Genomic DNA, 19,598 nt, shown 5'->3' with positions numbered 1-19,598 from the left:
AATGTTATGAAGGGCTGCTGGTGTAACGGTAGCTCAGGGGTAGGGTGCTTGCCTAGCCTGTGCAAGACGCTGGGTTTGATCCACAGCAACACACACACACACACACACACACACACACACAATCACCCCAGAAACAAAACCCCCACCGTTTTGGGGGTTCGGGCTTTGTTTGCGTGGGTGCTGGAGACAGAACCCAGGGCGGCACTCACACTCAGCAGAGCTCGGCCGCCGAGCTCCGGCCCGGCCCTGCGTCCCTGAGCCATCGCGGAGCAGCACACTGGACGTCTGAAGATCCTCCCAGGGCCCCGCTCGCCCGGCCCGTTCACCGCCTGCCCGCAGCCCCGGGGGCCCGGCTGCTCCTTTGGGCCACTTGGGCGGGCTGGGGTTCTGCTGGGGACGCTGGCACAAATGCTGAATTGGTCCCCAACACTGGGCAGGGATGGCGGCTTCGGGCCCCGCTCGTGCCCGGCCATCAGCCACGCGGCATCTCCAGAAGCGTCCAGCCTCGCAGGGAGCGCTGGGCACTCACGGCGGCCACGATGGCAGCTGCGGCGCCCACTGCAGCTGTGGTGTCGTCAAGTGTGTTCGTCACAACCCGTCATGGTCCCCATTTCTCAGATGAGAAAGTGAGGCAGGGAGGAGTCAAGGTCCCTAGGCAGGCCAAAGGGACTGGGAGTGGCAGAGCCGGACTTTGAAGCCAGCCCGCGGGAGGGGAGAGGCCCTCCAGGCCTCCAGGCCTCCAGGCGAGAAGCTGCGGTGGCCGCAGGCGATCAGGGCTGGGACGGCGGTGGGAGGCAGAGCTGGGGCACGGGCTGCCCGCGCCGGCCAGGACCCCTACGTTCTCACCCTTTGCGTCCACAGATCCCGAACAGGAGGATGCTGCCGCTCTGGGGGCCACTGCTGTGCTGGGCACTGCTGCCCCATGCCCAGGGGAAGGTCCACGGGCCGCTCTTCCTGCGGGTCTCCAAGAATCAGCTGCAAACAGGTTAATGTGAGGGCGACTGCGGGAGGCGGGAAGGCGGCAGGCCAGGCGAGGGGACCACCTCCCCGCCCGAGGCTCCCCCCACCAGCCCCGGAATTCACCTGCCTTCACCCGGGCCGACCTTGCCCCTCACCTGCTCTAACGCTGGCATGGCTCCCCAGTGCCCTTGGGAGCACTGTTTTTGGTGGGGTGGGGGTTGTACCAGGGATTGAACTCAGGGGCACTCGACCTCTGAGCCACCTCCCCAGCCCTATTTTATATTTTATTTAGAGACAGGGTCTCACTGAGTTGCTTAGGGCCTCGCTAAGTTGCTGAGGCTGGCTTTGAACTCTCCATCCTCCTGCCTCAGCCTCCCGAGGCTCTGGGATCACAGGCGTGGCCCCCGCGCCTGGCTTCTGGGGTGTTCCTCACCCTGCACCTCCCACCTCCTCCACGACCACCCCACGGCGCCTTCCCTTCTGACTCCAGCCCTTAGGCCGCCTCCTCCTCTCCGTGGGGAAGGCCGCTCATCCCAGGAGGCAGAGCTAACTGCACCTCCCTGGAAATCCCTCCAATTTTCCCAGGCAGGACTCTCCCTCCCTTGGGCGCCCACAGCCCTTTGGTGGCGCCTCCACTGTGTCCTACCCAAGCCTGACACTGCGCCTGTCGTCCCCCTCCCTGGGGGCTGTGAGCCGTAGCCCAGGCTCCCGCCTCACCCTCCTTCTGCTCCACACGCCCGCAGGCTCATCCCCACCTCAGGGCCTTTGCACACACCGTTCCTCTGCCTCCATCGCTCTTCCCCAGACGGTCCACAGGGGCTTCCTCGCCTCCTTCAGGCCTGGGTTTGAAGGTCTCCTCCTCAGAGAGGCCCTGCTAATCACCCTGTCCCAAACAGGCCCTCACCCTGGCCCTCACCCTGGCCCTGCTTCCTCGGCTCCATTTTCGTGTGTAGCATTTCATTGCTTCCAAAAATGACTCTGCTTCCTGCTCTGAGCACCGGGTTACCGTCTCCCTGACTAGCAGGTCGACTCCGTGGGTAGGAGCCGTGGACTCCTGTCCCCTGCTGAGAAGGAGTGCTTAATAAGTACCTGCCAGCCCCTGGCCACGGGGTCCCGGCTACTCGGGAGGCAGAGGCAGGAGGATCCCTGGGGTCCAGGCATTCAAGACCAGCCGGGTGACAGAGTGAGACCCCAACTCCTAGAAAAAATAATAATAATCAACGAGCACCTGTCGCCAACTGACCGACAGCTGGCTGAGGGCACTGGCGGGGGCCCTGTTGCGGGAATGGGGTGACCCACGCGGGGGGCTCTCTCTGCAGACATCTCAGGCCTGTTTGCAGAGCACCAGATCCTGAGCCGCGTAGTCAGGATGCCGGTGACGGCGGCCCCCGGTGAAGGGGTGGCTGTCCTGGACCACCTGCCCTTTGTCAGCAAAGGCCTGTCCAAGAAGAGCGGTGGGCTGGCCCTGTCGCTGGCCGGGGACCTGCTCTCGGGGAAGAGCCTCCCGCTGCAGGCGGGCCGGTGAGTGGCGCCAAGCCCGCCTCTGGCCTTCGCCCAGGTCAGGGCGGGGCTGGGGGGGTCTGCTGCTCCTACAGCCTGGAGCACAAAGTGAGTGTGTCCTTGTCCCCCAAGCCACCGGAACCCTCCTAGGAAGAGGCAAGAAGGGGCCGGGCTCTCAGCCGGGCTGCCCTCCGCTCACACAAAACGCCTGGTGTTTTTAAAAACGACTTAAATACATTGACCACCTTTAAAAATCAAGAGGCTCCTGGGCCAGCGTGGCTCAGCAGCCGAGTGTCCAGCGGGCACCCGGCCCTGGTTCAGACCCAGAACCACAAACGGGAAAGAAACACAAACGAGAGGATTTTTCTCCAAATCTGGGTTTCCCGGCTGTCAGCTTCTAGGGCTGCCCCAGCGCCGCGGCCCAGGCTGCCCGCCGGGCTCCCAGCTCCCGCCACCCGCGAGCCCTGTGCTGGGCGTAGGAGCTTCACCCCATCCTGCCTTGGGCCCCAGGGCGGTCTCACGAGCGCCCGCCTGCTCCGCGTCCAGGAGGCGCCCACCCGGCTCGGGCGCCCACCCTGCCGCTCCAGGGCAGCCTCGGATGACCAGTCGCATCTGCAATGACCTTGGGTCCAAGTCAGGCCTCATTCTGAGGCGCTGGGGATTAGGACCCCAGGTGTCCGTTTGGGAGCCGGGAACATAATCAGCTCCTGACACGGATCCTCTCCAGAGCGGAACTCTGGCCGCACCTGGCCGCCCGCGTGACCGTCCTTGGTGTCCAGGTCCCAGCCCCGTCAGTCCCGCTGCCCCCACCTGCTTATGTCCCTGGCTTGGCTCTGAAAACCAGTGAGTCAGAGAAGCGGGCGCCCTCGGGGCACCTGGGGTGGGCAGCTCCTGCCGGGCGGCAGCCACGCCTCGGAGAGCAGGCCACAGCCTAGGACAGCGGGACGCCAGGGGACGTTTGCTGGTGGTGAAATGAGGCGAAAGGCCAGGCAGGGCCCTGGTGAGCGGGAGGCCGTGTGGCCCCACGTGGCCCCCGCCTGCCCAAGGCCCCGATCGGCCACCGGCCACCCTGGGCCTCTCCCGTCCACCCCGCCCAGGGCGTGGCCTGGCAGAGCCGCGGGAAAGCCGCGCAGGGTCCAGGGCTTCCTAACCCCCCACCTGAAAGCTCCGTGCTGGAGGCCAGGTGTCCTCGGGCTTGACCTCGCTACTCCAGGGGCGCGGGGGCCGCCGGCTCGGAGGTAGCGCCCCAAACCACACACGGCGAGGCTGGGACTGAGCCGCAGAGGGACCCGAGGGCGGTGGATGCGCTCGGGATGGCCAGCCCCTGGCCGCCTCCGGCCATCTCCGCTCCAACAGAGCCTGCGTTTGTGATCCTGTCTCTCTTTCTGCTTTGTGGTTGGGGGTTTCTGTCCGTCTTGTTTTAGCGAGGCTGGGACCGAACCCCACTGAGCCACGTCCCCAGCCCCAGAGGCCTGATCTGGGTTCAGACAGGTTAACAGTGCACAGGCGGCTCCTCCACTGTGTCCTCCCCATTTTACAGAAGTGGACACTGAGGCCCAGACCGGAGACTTGTCCAGTCTTCAGGGCTCGGAGGCTGGAATTGGAGCTTAGTGTTCCATAGCCAGACCCGGGTCACGGAGGGCTCGTCCCAAGTCGCCTCCACGTCTCCTGGGGTCTGCCCCTCCCCCGCCACTTCAGATACACGCCCCAGAGCCACAGAGGTCTGGCCAAGTCACACCTGCACCCCATTCCTCTCCCAGGTTGGTCATAGAAGATGCCAAGGGACCCGAGGTCTCCCTGCAGATCCTGAGCGACAGCCTCCTGCAGGTCACGTTGCGCTGCAAGCTGTACCTCTCGCTCCAGGGGTAAGTACACGTGGCGCTTTCTCATCACCAAACTTCCACGGCCGTGACACAAGAGGCTGCCGCGCTGGCCGACAAAAGCCACGGGCCATGTGTCACCTCCAGGACCGTGAGGGATAATCCCACTGTCCGTGCCTGCTTCAGAGCTGATGGGAAACTGAAGCACAGAGCGGGAAAGGGACTTCCTGGATGCCCCACAAGTCATCTATCCTCCTGAGTCCCTGCCGGGGGCACGGACGTCCCCTCTGAGTACGTGGGCAGTTCGGGCACTAGTCGGTTGGCCTGCGGAGGGTCCAATACGAGCTCGCCTTGGCGTCTGGCACTCCTGGGCGCAGCAATTGAAGCAGGCACGCCTGCTCCCTGGCCTGGGTTTCCTCCTCTGTGAAATGGGTACTGCACCGAGTGTACTGCGCGTTCATCTGCAAGACTCACAAATGCCAGCAGAAGCAGCGCTGTGGACCGCCGTTTGCCCCCGAAGCGAAAAACTCACAAGTGCCCTCCAGGGACATGTCCACTCCCATTTTTCTTGTAACATAGCTCCCTCCGCCCTTGTTGGGAAGGCGCAGTAAGCGTGCAGCTTGACCACCGTCCTGGTGGGGGCGGGAGCGAGCTGGGGAGCTGAGGCCCAGCCCAAGGTCACCCTGGGCCCCCGGGCTGGTTCGCCCTGGGGGCGCAGCCTCAGTGCCTCGGTCAGGGGTGGGCCTGTTCTGACGAGCTCTCCCAGTTCCCGCTGTGAGTGCTCCCGGACCAGCTGTGACTGCCGTCCTCACCGTGGGCTCCGGCTGAGAGCCTGTGCGACGTGCCGTCCCTCCAGGGTCCTGTGGCTCAGAGTCATCAAGAACATTCGCGTCGGAGTGCGGCTGGAGCAGACGGGGAACTCCACCGGGGTGGCCGTAGAGGAGTGCCACACCCCGCCAGGGAGCCTGGGCCTACGGATCCTGGAGCAGGGAGTGCTCCCCCCACGGCGCAGCCGCTGCCAACCTTCCCCAGCCGGCCCTTCTCAGAGACGCGGGGCGGGGACTGCCGCCTCTGCCTAGTTGTCCAGAGTGGCCAGGGCACCGGGGACAGGGTCAACCCCAAGCCCCCCGGCTGCGCAGGCCGCCTGCCCGTATCCGCTGCCTCCGCCTTGGATGCCGTGGCTTAGACGCCCGCAGTGAGTTACCCAGGGCAGAACCTCCTCCAGGCAGCCTTCCAGGGGCTCTGCTGCCAGCCGGTCTCCGGCTTGAGTCGCCAAGGACCTTATCAGAGAGAGTGATGAAGAGAAGCAGGAAGTGGGGAAAGAACAGACGTGGGGGGGGGGACACAGGAGAGGGGCAGGCCGCCAGGCCAGGGGGTCTCCTGGCCCCGGCTGGGCCGCCCTCTCTGACCTAAGCCCCCACCGCGGCCCCTTCCCCTAGGACAGACTCCCTCCTGGCGAACAGACCTCTGGAGTTGGTGGCCGGGGTCCTGGACCACTCCTTGCCCTTCCTCCTGCAGCAGATAGTGAGTGGCCGGCCCCTGCCTGGGGGAGGGTGACCCCCAGACACCAGGAGGGCCTTCTGCCTTGACCTGGTGCTAAGGAGGACCCGGTCTCCCCAGGTGTGCCCCCGGCCTCGGCCCTGCTCAGCTCCCTGCTGGAAGGCCTGCTGGACTCCGTCCTCCGTAGGTCCCTGCCGCTGGGGCTCTGGGCCTGGGACCACAAGGCAGCCCACCTTCCAGTGGGGGAGGGGCGACGGCACGCGTGACCTGGATGGTCCTCGGCCCTCCGAGCCTGGTCCCTGTCTGAACGCCCGCCACAGGCTGCTGGCTCACCCGAACAGCCCAGCCGCCGCGGGAAGCTGCCACTCACTGATGTCCTTGGTTACAAGACGTCCAAGGACAGCACTTCCCGCGGGGGGCGACCCTCCCTCCCCACGCCCCTCAGCCCTCGTTTCCTCTCCAGCCCCGTCCACCTCGGGCCCAGACGACTTCCAGTACTACGTCACCACCACCGAGTTCACGGAGGATGCCATCCTGATGAGAGTCCAGGTGGACCCACCTGGGCTGGGCAGGCCCTCTGGGGATGGACGCGGGTCCGGGGAAGGTGCAGCCGGTGGAGGAGGTGGGACTTCTCTGGAGGGAAGAGAGGAGCAGGTGCAGGGACGGCAGGCAGAGCAGGAGGCTCCACCCCAGAACAGCAAGGCCCAGGGCCGCCTGGCCAGCGGCCAGCCAGGGATTCCGCTCAGGTCCCTCCAGCCCGGGAGGCGGAGACCCGGGCAGGGACGCGACTGGTGGTGTCTGCCAGCTTCCCCGCTGCTCCTGGGAGTGGGGGCGGGGGGACGTGGGGATTTGCCTGGGTCCAAAGGGGGCACTTCAGACAAAGGTGCAGGGAACACAGTGGACGAGCAGGGGACGCGGCAAGCAGCCTGGGCTCAAAGCCCAGCTCCACCTCCACCACGGGCAGACCTGAGGCAGCGCCGCCCAGAGCCCCAGCCTCCAGGGTCAACCAGAGCTTCTCCCTGTGGGGTTGTGAGCCATCCTGGACATGGGCATCCTGGGCACGGCCATCCTGGACATGGGCATCCTGGGCACGGCCATCCTGGACATGGGCATCCTGGACATGGGCATCCTGGGCACGGGCATCCTGGACATGGGCATCCTGGGCACGGGCATCCTGGACATGGGCATCCTGGACATGGGCATCCTGGGCACGGCCATCCTGGACATGGGCATCCTGGGCGTGGGCATCCTGGGCACGGGCATCCTGGACGTGGGCATCCTGGGCATGGGCATCCTGGGCACGGCCATCCTGGGCACGGGCATCCTGGACGTGGGCATCCTGGGCACGGCCATCCTGGGCACGGCCATCCTGGACGTGGGCATCCTGGGCACGGCCATCCTGGGCACGGGCATCCTGGACATGGCCATCCTGGGCATGGGCATCCTGGGCATGGGCATCCTGGGCATGGGCATCCTGGGCACGGCCATCCTGGGCACGGCCATCCTGGACGTGGGCATCCTGGACACGGGCATCCTGGGCACGGGCATCCTGGACATGGGCATCCTGGACATGGCCATCCTGGGCATGGGCATCCTGGGCACGGCCATCCTGGGCACGGGCATCCTGGACATGGCCATCCTGGGCATGGGCATCCTGGGCATGGGCATCCTGGGCACGGCCATCCTGGGCACGGCCATCCTGGACGTGGGCATCCTGGACACGGGCATCCTGGGCACGGGCATCCTGGGCACGGCCATCCTGGGCACGGCCATCCTGGACGTGGGCATCCTGGACACGGGCATCCTGGGCACGGGCATCCTGGGCACGGGCATCCTGGGCGTGGGCATCCTGGGCACGGCCATCCTGGGCGTGGGCATCCTGGGCACGGGCATCCTGGGCACGGGCATCCTGGGCACGGTCATCCTGGGGACGGCCATCCTGGGCGTGGGCATCCTGGGCACGGGCATCCTGGGCACGGCCATCCTGGGCATGGGCATTCTGGGCATGGGCATCCTGGGCACGGGCATCCTGGGCACGGTCATCCTGGGCACGGCCATCCTGGGCACGGGCATCCTGGGCATGGGCATCCTGGGCATGGGCATCCTGGGCGTGGGCATCCTGGGCATGGGCATCCTGGGCACGGGCATCCTGGGCACGGCCATCCTGGGCGTGGGCATCCTGGGCGTGGGCATCCTGGGCACGGGCATCCTGGGCACGGGCATCCTGGACATGGCCATCCTGGGCATGGGCATCCTGGGCATGGGCATTCTGGGCATGGGCATCCTGGGCGTGGGCATCCTGGGCGTGGGCATCCTGGGCACGGGCATCCTGGGCGTGGGCATCCTGGGCATGGGCATCCTGGGCACGGGCATCCTGGGCACGGTCATCCTGGGCACGGTCATCCTGGGCACGGCCATCCTGGACATGGGCATCCTGGACATGGGCATCCTGGACGTGGGCATCCTGGACATGGGCATCCTGGGCACGGCCATCCTGGACGTGGGCATCCTGGGCATGGGCATCCTGGGCACGGGCATCCTGGGCACGGCCATCCTGGGCATGGGCATCCTGGACGTGGGCATCCTGGGCATGGGCATCCTGGGCACGGCCATCCTGGGCACGGCCATCCTGGGCATGGGCATTCTGGGCATGGGCATCCTGGGCACGGGCGAGCCCCGCATGGCCTTGGAGCTGCTGTTGGCCGCGGTGGTTCCGTTCAGTTTCTTCTTCCTTCGTTTCCCGAAGCTTGTGACCCCCTGTGGCCCAGGCCAGAGGACCCCAAGGCCTGAGTACCTGCCCCCGGAACCCCTCCCGAGATTAGCCCCCGGCAGCGTGGCAGACCTGGTCTTTTGGCTGGAACTCTACAATGACATCCTGTCCTGCCTCTACGTGAGCCAGGAAGTTCACGTGGCCCCCCAGGACCCCGCGGTGAGTGCTGGGGGGGGCAGGGACGGTCGTGGCTGCATTTGTCACATGAAGAAACCAAGGCCCAGGTGGCAAAGTGTGTTTCAGGGTTTCCCGCGTGAGTCCCCACCGCCCTGGACCCCGCCTGGCTGCGCCTCTCTCGCCCTGGGAGCTGGCGGGTAGCGGCCCCTGGCCTAGGCGGCCTCTGCTCCACCCCCTGTCGCTCCTCCGGCGCGTTCATTCATGTCGCGAATGTTCGTTGAAGACCTACTGTGTTCTGGGTCCCTGCACACAGTCCCTGCCCTGTGAGCTCAGGGAGACTAGAAAACTGATCCACAAAACAGTCTGACACGCAAAACAATTCATTTTATTTAAATAAGCAGGGCCCTGGGGTAGTAAGTCACTGGTGACAGCCAAAGGGCCACCCCGGACAACGCAGTGTGTGACGATGCCTCTGAGAAGTGGCCTGGACGGTGCAAGGAAGCGCACCTCAGAGGTCCACACGAAAAGCCGTCCTGGGGTGGAAGGGAACAAGTGACCAAGAAATACTGACGAACCGCTGCTTGAGAACTCCAGCAGCAACTCATCACCCAGAATAGAAGTCTCCTTCCTGCAGCGCCAGGGTGCTGTGGGATCTGACCCCGCCTCTCTCTAGCCCCATCTTCTCATCCCTCTGCACTCCCGCCTCAGGGCCTTTGCACAGACTGGTCTCCGCCTGCAACACTCTTCTCTCCACCATTGGTCTCAGTTCAAATGTCACTTCCTCAAAGAGCACCCTCTTTTTTTTTTAAATATTTAGTTGTAGATGGACATAATGCCTTTATTTATATGTGGTGCTGAGGATCCAACCCAGTGCCTCACACATGCTAGACAAGTGCTCTACCACTGAGCCACAACCCCAGCCCCAAGAGAGCCTTCTTGACCTCTTCTGTTCCCATCAGAACACTGGTCACACTCTAACTTTGTATACGCGTACACGTGTATAAAGTCATATACACAGAGTAGAAAATATCGCACCGAGAAACTGGTTCATGCAAAAAAAAAAGCCTATTTAAAATAGTTTATACAAAGTTTATGAACAATAGTTTATTTAAGATACTTTATACAAACCAAGGCCCAGATAGGGCAAGTGATTTGTCCAAGGTCACCCAGCAGTTTGCATCAGGACTAGAGCCAGGCCCCCTGCCTCCCACCGCTGGTCCCTCCAGCCCACAGAGGAGGCAGCTCTGAGACAGCCGGTCGAGAACCTGTGATTCCATGTCCACAGACAGGGCACTCTTGGAAGCTGCACTTGTTTATAGGGTGAAAAGTTAACCTGGATGTCCATCATGAGGGGGCGGGTAAACTAAAGCAGGTAGACTGATACGACACGCGGCTCTTTACGGGAACGGAGTTGTCCTCCAGGTACTGACATTGAGAGGAACAGAAAGGCGGGGGCCTGTGGCCAGCATGTTCCCATGCAGCTGTGTTCTCGTGATTAGCATGTTCTCACGTGATTAGAAAGTTCCCATGTGGTTAGCATGTTCCCCTGGAGCGAGAAGGTTTCCATGTGGCTAGCATGTTCCCATGTGGTTGGAAGGTTTCCATGTGGTTCACCTGTTCCCATAGGGTTAGCATGTTCCCATGGGGTTAGCGTGTTCCCACAGGGTTAGAGTGTTCCCATGGGGTTGGTGGATTCTTATGTGGGTCACATGTTTCTTGTGGCTAGCATGATCCCATGTGGTTGGAAGGTTTCCATGTGGTTCACCTGTTCCCATGGAGTTAGCGTGTACCCATGGGGTTAGCGTGTTCCCATGGAGTTAGCGTGTTCCCACGGGGTTAGCGTGTTCCCATTTGTTCATGCCCGTATGTGACAAAGCAGTAGGGAGATTAACAGGATCTAGGGCTGGACACACAAATGTTCTATATAAAACCCTTTCACTTCTGCCGTGGGTAGAAATTTTCACAGTAAATGTTGAGAGAAAAATCATGGAGACAGTGAAAAGCCTCCCTTCCCAGGCAGAGCCTGCCGAGGGGCGAGGCCGCGCAGGTGCCTCGGGGGCCTGCAGGGCGCCCACGCGTTCGCTGTCCCTCTTGCAGGCTGCTGACCTCGTCCTGCTGCTGTCGCTGGGGGAGCTGGAGGCCCGGCCCACGGTAGGCGCACTGCAGACCCGGGTCGGGCTGGGCCGGGCCAGGTGGCCAGGGCTTCCCTCTGGGGACTCCAGAGACCCCTGCCCCTGCCCCCGCCCTGCCTGAGGCTGAACCGGGTGGACACCCTGAGCTGCAGGAGCCCGCCTGCTGGGCAGCGGGTGGGTGCAGCCCTCCGCTGGTCAGGTCCCCCCGAGGCTCGACTGGGGAAGCCCCGTCACCTCGCATGGCCAAGTGGACGGCAGAGCCAGGTCTCCGGCCCCCAAACCCAAGCTCAGTGCCCTCCCAAAGGCTTTTGTTACTGGCACGGAACGGCAGTGACAATGACAATGACCACAGGAGCTGACGAGAGCCCCCGAGCTGGGATCTTCCCGAAGCACTTCGGGAAGCTAACTAAGCAAGCTCGCAAATCCCTCCGCAGCTTTATGGGGTAGGTGCAAGGACCATCCCTATTTCATGAGTGTGAAAACTAAAGCACAGAGAGATCAAGAAACTCGCCTCAGGTCACACAGCTTGCAAGGTGGGACTGGGTCTCTGGTGCCCAAAGCTTATGCTCTCACCTTTCCCGTGTGCCCAGCACTAGGAGGACGTAACCCACCTCCGAGGAGCTCGGGGGGGACGAGGGTCCTCCCGAGGTCACACAGCAAGTCGCTGCAGAGCCAGGCTGGAAGCCCAGAGGCCCTGCTCCTCAGGTGTCCCGTCCCCGTCCTCCGCACTGAGGGCCCGGGAGCCGTGGCTGGCCGTGGCTCCAGCGTCCCTGCTCTACCTTCCTTCAGGCTTCTAACCGGTCCAGAGGGAGCGTGGGACTGACCATCAGCACTCCGGATCCTCCCACCATCCGCCTGGATGGCCACACAGCCGCGGCCGTCCAGCGGGGCTCCCTGGTGCTGCGGGGGCCCAGCAGCACGGCCCTGGCCTCCGTCTCCTGGGTGAGTGAGGCTTGAGGGCGGCTGCTCCGGGGTCCTGGGCCGACGGAGGCAGGTGGCGGAGCCTCGGCAGATCTGAGCACCGCGTCCTGGGCCAGCGCTCGCCTGCCCACGGCCTCCTCCGTGGCGCCTCCGAGCCCGCGCTCTGCGCTCGCTGCATGGCCGAGGGCTCTGGACGCCGCCCGGCATGGATGCTCTAGAGGCCCCGGGGCAGGTCCAGGGCTCAGGGCAGCCCAAGGCGCCGCCCGCCGCTCCCCCCAGAGGGCAGGTTCCCTCCCTCCACCCGACCCCGAGACCACTGCCTCCCACTGACCGACCTGGACATTGGGAAGGCGCCTCGGTGAGGGACGCCGGGGTCGCCCCACCTGACCCAGCCGGGCAGCGCCCAGTGCGTCCCTGGATCCCGTTGGCACAATTCCCTGGCCAAGGAACCAGTCACCTCTGGCAAAAGCCCCATCTGTGAAACGAGCACCGTGGAGGGGCCACCTCCCCGGCTCCCCGTCCTCACGGAGGCTCCCTCCGCCAGCCCTCCGCACCCGCGGCCGCCCCAGCCTCGCCCGGGCCAGGCCCAGGCGGCCGGCAGGAGAGGGGCCCAGGCGGAGGGCACAGGGGTCCCTGACTGGAACCTGAATCCCACCTCTGTTCCCCCTCATCCCGACTCCTCAAAGAAACTCCTTTCGAAGGCTGCATTTTCCTGGAGAAATCAGGAATTAAAACTCCAGCTTCTTCCCAGCAGGTAATGTGTTTTGGTTTGGAATGTTCTAGAAAAAAAAAAAAAAGACAGCTGACAGCGGGTGGGGGAGGAGGGAGGCCAGCGCCGGGCCGGCCCCGGCCTGAGCGCCCGTCTCCTCCCTGGTAGGGCCGAGGTCACCCTGGGCCCTCAGCCCACTGTTCTCAAGGAGCAGGTGAGTCCTCCCCTAGCCTGGGCCTCCCTGTGGTCTGGAGGGTCCACCAGCAGGACAGACCCCAGGTCCCCGCCACCGAGGCGGCCGGGTGGAAAGCCGCGTCACCGGCCGTCCCCATCTCCTCCCTCGGGGACCCCGTGCCCCTGGGTGGCGGGGAGAAGCCTCCAGGCTTCAACGTGCCGTGTCATCCTTCCTTACGCTTAACTGAGCACCTACTGTGTGCTGGGCCTGGTCCCAGGGATGTGCCGGGAACACCGCGCAGGTCCCCCCGCCCCCCGCCGTGGCGGGTGAGGCCGCCCTGGACCTCGGACGCAGCAGCCCCCCTGGGGCGGGTCTTACAGCACCTCTCAGGCTACAGGCGACCGGGGACAGTGAGAGGGAACAGGGGTCAGGCGTGCGGGCCGGCGGTCATCCCGATATGGGCCTTGTTGAGAGGCTGAGCTCTTGGCAAAGACCCAGAGGACAAGCGGGGAGACGGGGCTGTTGGGAAGAGGTGGACCCAGGCCCGGGCCGGCGGTGCCTGACGGACATGGCTGAAGCAGGGCCAGTGAAGGAGGTCAGAGAGGGGCTGGCCAGGCTCACGGCAGGGTGGCCTGTCCTCTGAGGGAGCTGGGGCTGTGGGAGGGAGGGTCCTCACAGAGGAGGCTCAGACTGGAGGCCAGGTGGAGGCCGGCAGGAGTGGCAGCCCAGGGCTGCAGAGGCCCTGAGGAGGCGGTGGCCCCAGAGGGCAGCAGTCAGGTCCCCAGTGTGTCTGAAGGCAGCGCTGACGGGCTCTCCACGGAGCATAGTAGGACAGCAAGCGGGTCCTGACCGGTGCCAGGTCTTCCCGGGCCCCTCCTGCCCCGCACAGGACCCGCCTGAGCCCGGGCTCACGAGGCTGGGAGGCAGGCGCCAGCCTCTTCCAGGACTCCCCACCCAGCGGCCCGCCTGCCCCCGCCTGGTGTCCACGGGACGGAGCCTCCCGCTGGTCCCCGAGGGGGAGCCCCGCAGACAGGCAGGGAGAACCCACTCCCGGAAACACGGCGCCCAACGGGGCCATGGCGGGGACCCTGCCCGCCTCCCGCCTGCATGGGAAACGCACACAGACGGAGGAGGAAGGGATCCGATGAGTCTGTCAACCGGGTGCGCAGCAGCCCTGCCGGGCCCACGAAGCACTTCCCTTAGCAGAGGGAGGCCAGGTGACGGGGTAGGGTTAGTCAGCCTGGGCCGCACTCCGTCCTCGGCCTGCTTCGCGGCCCCCAGGCCAGCGGGGACAGTCCTTCCCTCTTTGATTTCAGTCTGAGGACACGTGGGAATCAGAAAAAAGTTCTCAGGAGGTTGTCCTCAATTCCAGTCTGTCTTAGGCATGCCAGGCCAGAGCCACTGCCCCATCCATCAGGACAAAACGTTACCACTCGGGTCACCTCAGGCCCTCCTCCGTCCATCCTTACCTTCATAGAATCCCAGGGTCGAAGGCCCCAAGGATCATTTGCTCAGGTCAGGGACTTCTGTGACGTCACCTGGGGCAGTCATCAGACCGGGCTGCCATGCACAGTTAGAAACGGCGTGCACTGTGCAAGCCACCCACGTCAGAGACGGCACAGATGTGCACACCCTACGGCTGCCGCCCCACAGACAGGAAGAAAGGGAGACTTTTCCCAACCTGTCCGCATGGGTGGGACCATCCTCACCAAGACCCCTCAGCGCACTCCCTGCGCTGGTGGCTGCCAGCCCAGTGTGCCACGTCCCTGGCACCTCCCAGCCCTAGGGAGCTCCCTGAGATTGACCCACGTGGGCACCGGGGAAGCTCTGGCCCTGGGCTCCCTCAGGCCAGTCGGTCTCTCCCTCCCCAGAGAGGCCGCGGGGTGAGGGTGTCCCTTTCTGGGGCCCTTCTGCGTTCCCCCGTCCCTTTGCTGACCGGGCCAACTGGCTCCAAGGTCCTTCAAGTGCGGTGTCCCCATTTCCGCCCCTGGGGACATCCCTGTGGGCAGAATCTGCCAGCCCGGCCAAGGGGACGGTCCTGGAGGCCACCTTCCTGTCCTCCCTGCTCTGCTGCAGGAGGAGTGGCTGAAGGCTCTTCTCTCCCGGCTTCTGCAGAGGAGGCTCCTGCCCCATCACAACGGTAAGTCCCACCTCGCATCACTCAGGCCCGGGGGTCCGCGTGGGCTGCCGCCTGCCGCCTGCCGCCCTCTCCCCACTGGGCTGAGACGTCCCAGGGACGGCAGAGGAGGCAGGGCAGGAATGCTGACCCCGGTGCGGGCGGCTGGCGCGAGGGAAGCCGGGAGTGGACCGGGCACCGTGAGGTGGGGACGCAGGGCCTGCATGGTGCCGGGGGCCCCGGGGAGAGGGCGGCCCAGTCTTGGCCCAGGACCGTCCGCAGGGCAGCGACTTTGACCGCCAAGGTGCGCGAGATCCCGCCCTCGCTAGCTGTTGGCAACAAACTCAGCCTTCCCCAAAGCGGCCGGTCTCCCTCGGGGGTCCCTCGGGGGTCCCTCGGAAGCAGACCCTGGGAGGACTGGCGGGCTGGGCAGCGAGCCCGGACAGCGCAGCACAGCTGGGGGTCAGTTCTGCAGGAGAGAACCGGCCCCCAGCCCCGACCCCCTGGGGAGTGTCATGGCCATCGCAGAGTCTGCGCCCCGTCCGAGGACAGAGACCCCAGGGTCTCTCCCTGCCTCCCAGCACCTGCCCAGTGCCTCACGCCCAGCGGGCACTCAGGAAACACTTGTAGGATAAACAGTACGAATCTACTCACCTCCTGGCTCCGGCTCTCCATCTGGAAGATGGAACCACCCCCACCTGGCCCAGAGAGGTTGAGTGACTGACCCACGGTCACACAGCAAGTCTCTAACAGAGTTGAGCCCAGAACCCTGGTTTCTTGCTTCCCCAGCCGGGCTCCTTATGCTCCGATCTTAGGACTGCAGAGTAAAGGAGCAGGTGGAGGCGCCAGTGCCTGCCAGACTGAGACCTGGTGGCCAGGGAAGGCTCTGGCCCGAGCGATGACACCTGTATCTGAGAAGGGGCCGCCTGGGGGCCGCGGAGGGCAGCCAGGGAAGCCCAGGGAGGCAGCCAGAGGGTGCAGGGAACGGGGTGAGCCCGCGAGAGCTTCTCTGAAGCGTGCCCGCCGGGCAGGGCAGGGCCAGAGCCCCGGGGACGTCTGGAGGGCTGACCGCAAGCAGCGCCCAGGGCGGAGCGGCGGGGCCTCGGCAAGGTCTGAGGGCAGAGGGAGGCCACGGCGGCCTCCGCTGCCTCCCACCCCGCCGCCTGGTGAGGACAGTCGGCCAGCGGCACACGCGCCTCCCCTGGGCCGGGTGGGCTGGAGAGCGGCAGCGGGGCCAGCGGGGCCTCGAGCTCGATGGACTGGCCAAACCGCCATGGCGGAGACTGAAGTCCCGCGTGCGGGCTGCTCGCGAACCGAAGCCCGCCCGGGGCCGCCTGCCCTCCGCGCTCTGGGCGGCGTCGGATCCCTGTCTGGGGCTGGCCGCCTGCCGCTCCTGGCCTTTGGGGAGCAGCGTTTTCGGCCATCCCCGTCCGTAGAGGCTGGAGAGACGCCTGGACGCGGTGCGGCTCCAGGGGCAGCGCCCGCCCAGCGCGCCCAGGGCCCTCCACCCGCACCGCGGGGAGGACACGCCAGGAGATCGCGGTCCCAGTTCCTGACCGTCCCTCGGCCGGGCCTCGGCCCCGGGCAGAGCCGCACCCGGGACTGGCCGGCCGGGCTGCTCGGGCCGCCTGACGGGTGGAGATGGGGAGGCCGGGCCTCCGCCTGCCCCACGCACCCCTCCGCCTGCCCCACGCACCCCTCCGCCGCCCCACGCACCCCTCCGCCTGCCCCACGCACCCCTCCGCTGCCCCACGCACCCCTCCGCCTGCCCCACGCACCCCTCCGCTGCCCCACGCACCCCTCCGCTGCCCCACGCACCCCTCCGCCTGCCCCACGCACCCCTCCGCTGCCCCTTGCAGAGCAGCTCAGAGGACACGGCCTCCCGCTGCCCAGCATCAGCGGCATCTCCTTCGACCAGGCCCGCGGGGACCTGTCCCAGGTGGGTGCAGAGGTGGGGCCAGAAGCCCCTCAGGAGGACGCGCTGCGTGGGCCCAGCCGCCCTCTCCGCAGCCGCCTCCTCACCGCTGCCTGGGCGCCGGCCCCACTTACCGATGAGGAGACCGAGGCTCCGGGCCTGGGGGACCCCTGGGGGGCCAGACCACAGGGCTGCAGAGCCGCAACGCCCTCCACACACACGGCCTGCACGCTCAGCTCCATAAAGTCACGGTCACAACCCAGGGAACGAAAGGCTCAGAGAGGCAGAGAAATGAGAAAACCGGCCCAGCACGGCAGAGCTGGAGTCCAGGGGTTCGTTCGTCTGACTCCGGAGCCTTAGCTTAACCCGGAGCACCCACGCCCTGGAACTCGGGTGTCCTCAGACAGGGCCGCTGGTCCACGCCTGCTGCCTAGGAAGGGCCGAAGGGTGGGGCCCAGCCAGCCCGGTCACTGACTGCCAGGAGGGTCGGTGTGTGGACACTGAAGGGCAGGGAAGCCAGAGAAGGAGCCACGGGAGGTGCTGCCAACGGGCTCTTAGGTCTGCCCCCTCCCCGGCCGCCCTCCCTTCCCACTGTGGGCAAACCTGAGAAGAGGGGTTGGCGGAAGGCCGGGCGTCTCACCTTCAAGATTCCCATCTGTGGCAGCAGAGCCCTGAGCCCAAGGCAGAGAGAATCAGACAGAATCTCCCGGCTGTGTGACCTCAGGCAAGCCGCTGCCCCTCTCTGAGCCTGTTGCCCTTGTCCGTAAAATGGGCAGTTAAAAAATGAAGATGGTTCTCCCTGTGAACTCTCCTTTACAAACATGAGAAGCTGCCGGAACCTGTGATTTTACCAAGTCCTGCGCCAGCACTTGACAGTAGGTGAACCACTGTCCCAGCTAGAAGGTTTGAGCTTCAGCCCCTGAGCCTGGACCCATCTAGCAGACACTAGAAAGCTGCTTTCCAGAACCAGAACCAGAACCAGAACCAGAACCAGAGTTACTATGCAGAAGGAGACGGGAGGAGCCGCCCATGGCGGGGAGGCCTCCCCAGCCCCGCCCCTGGAGTGCGCTGCTCCCCTTAGACTGAGCCCAGCAGGGAGGGGAGACTCAGCCAGACATGGTGACCAGAGGACACTGTTCAGGTAACCCAGGCTGGGGGTGCTCAGGTTGCTGCCCAGGGCAGGCAGGGGTCCCTCAATAGCTCTGAATAAGAAAAAGAAGCAGCCAGGACCCAGCCAGAACCCTGAGCCAGCCATAGCACTGACTCACACAGACTCGAGAGGCAAGGCTCACTCCCTGATTCACTTCTGGGTTGCTTTGTATTGTCACACAGGTTACGCGTTACACAACTCCCAGGTGCACCACTGGAACTGTAGTTTATATGACCAGTGCCACCTGGAGTTGAGCAGTGCACAACCTACGCATCCTCGCATGGCAGGCCTGACCACCCCTCATTCATTCATTCATCGCCATTCACTCATTCAGTCAGTATATCTCAGGAAGAGCTCCCACTCTCTGCTCTGTTCCTTGCTCACAAGCATTCCTAGACTCCTTCCCCTCTGCTCTATCCCCTTCATCCAGTCGGTCCCTGACTCTTTCTTCCTGGAGTGTCCTTGGGACACACATGTGGTCCCTCTCTGGAGCAGCCTCCGGGCTTTATGGGAAGCAAGGATGGATGGGGAGCAGGACTCTGCCTGTGTTCACAGGACTATCTGCTGCTGACCGTTCCGGAGTAGCCAGTTCTGACCCAGGGCCAGTCCCTGCCCTCAACCGCGCATGCTCAGGACGGCAAGTTCAGGAATGGCTACCGTCACGGTGGACTTCTCCGTTGCAATAAAGACGCTTCCTGCTTGAGGAGGAGTCTGCTTCTGAGTTCACGAGGGGTTGGGTGAGGGGGAGGCTCACCCCACAGCCCCAGGTCTCCCGGGGCCCCCGCAGGTATCTGAGTCCTGTTCTTAGCGCTTCAAGAAAGGGAGGTTCCTCTGTTAGCCCAGCAGGACCGGCGGACGCAGACCTCACGGGTCAGCCAAGGCTTTATTCAGGAATGGAGTCACGCCTGGGAGGGACCCACTTTCCTGGTAGAGAATGAGCCGCCGGCCCAAGGGGGAGTCCATGTGTCCTTGGGTTACGCCGAGAGGGCCGGACTGATGAGCTGGTCAGTCTGGGGCACTTAGGAATTGGGGGTCTCTCTCGCTGGGCGAGATGGGAAGGGGTTTGGGGTCAGTGGTCAGCTTGGGCTCTCAGGAAACAGGCTTGTGAGAGTCTGAAAACCGTTCTTACTGGGAAGTCTTTTCACTTGGAGAAGAGCAGGGGCCTGGGGTCAGCGCCCGGGGTCCATCTCCTTCCCCCAGGCTCCCTGCACCGTCCTGGGAGCGGGTCAGGCCATGGGCCCCCTCCACCCCTCCCCGTGCCGGGGGCTCTGGGTCAGGCATTGTCCACACCCGACTCCTCTGCAAAAGAGGTGAGTCTCAAGAGCCCGGGCCCTGGATGGACAGGGGGCCCCGGAGCCCAGGGTGGATGCAGGACTGGCACCTGCCATTGTGGGGAGCGTCCCAGAGACACCACCCCAGGCCTCGGGCGGTGACCCTGCTCACCTGCCCCCACCGCAGCCCGCAAAGGACAGGCCCACAGGCAGCTCCCGCGGGAGCCGCTGCCACCCCACCGTGTTCAGCAGGACGCCCAGCACGGGGCGGACCCGCTAACCAAAGGCCCCCGGAGACACTGTGGCCCTGCCTGCTCTTGGTGACCCTTCAGCATGGTGACGAAAGCCACCTCGCTCAGCAATGCCTGTGTCCCCATCAGCTTCGCTCCAGGTGACACCTGGGCACACCAGGCTGCCTGCGGGGTGGGGGACCTGCCTAAGCCTGCAAGCCGGGCAGTCTGGCCGCCGCGTGTGGCCCGGCTCCCTCGCCCTCCCCAGTCGCTGCCCCACGCCTCAGGCCACCCTGGCCTCCCGTAAATACC

At 65.0% G+C, this 19,598-nt stretch overlaps 1 protein-coding gene across 1 annotated transcript; it reads left to right on the top strand.

The window, feature by feature from the left end:
• Positions 1-876: 876 nt before the first annotated feature.
• On the top strand, positions 877-18,370 carry LOC124976269 (gametogenetin-like). The gene is made up of 15 exons (XM_047539223.1): positions 877-985; positions 2,280-2,481; positions 4,221-4,325; positions 5,137-5,266; positions 5,718-5,808; positions 5,901-5,963; positions 6,244-6,329; positions 8,527-8,709; positions 10,765-10,818; positions 11,589-11,741; positions 12,407-12,474; positions 12,598-12,643; positions 14,681-14,744; positions 15,536-16,659; positions 18,341-18,370. Exons 1-15 carry the CDS (start codon positions 877-879, stop codon positions 18,368-18,370), a joined length of 2,508 nt encoding a protein of 835 aa, XP_047395179.1.
• Positions 18,371-19,598: the final 1,228 nt, after the last annotated feature.

This window comes from Sciurus carolinensis, chromosome 2 (assembly GCF_902686445.1).
Source record: "Sciurus carolinensis chromosome 2, mSciCar1.2, whole genome shotgun sequence".
NCBI classification, from domain to species: Eukaryota; Metazoa; Chordata; class Mammalia; order Rodentia; family Sciuridae; genus Sciurus; species Sciurus carolinensis.
Note: the sequence above shows the minus strand (reverse complement) of the source record. Positions and strands in the feature narration are given on the sequence as shown.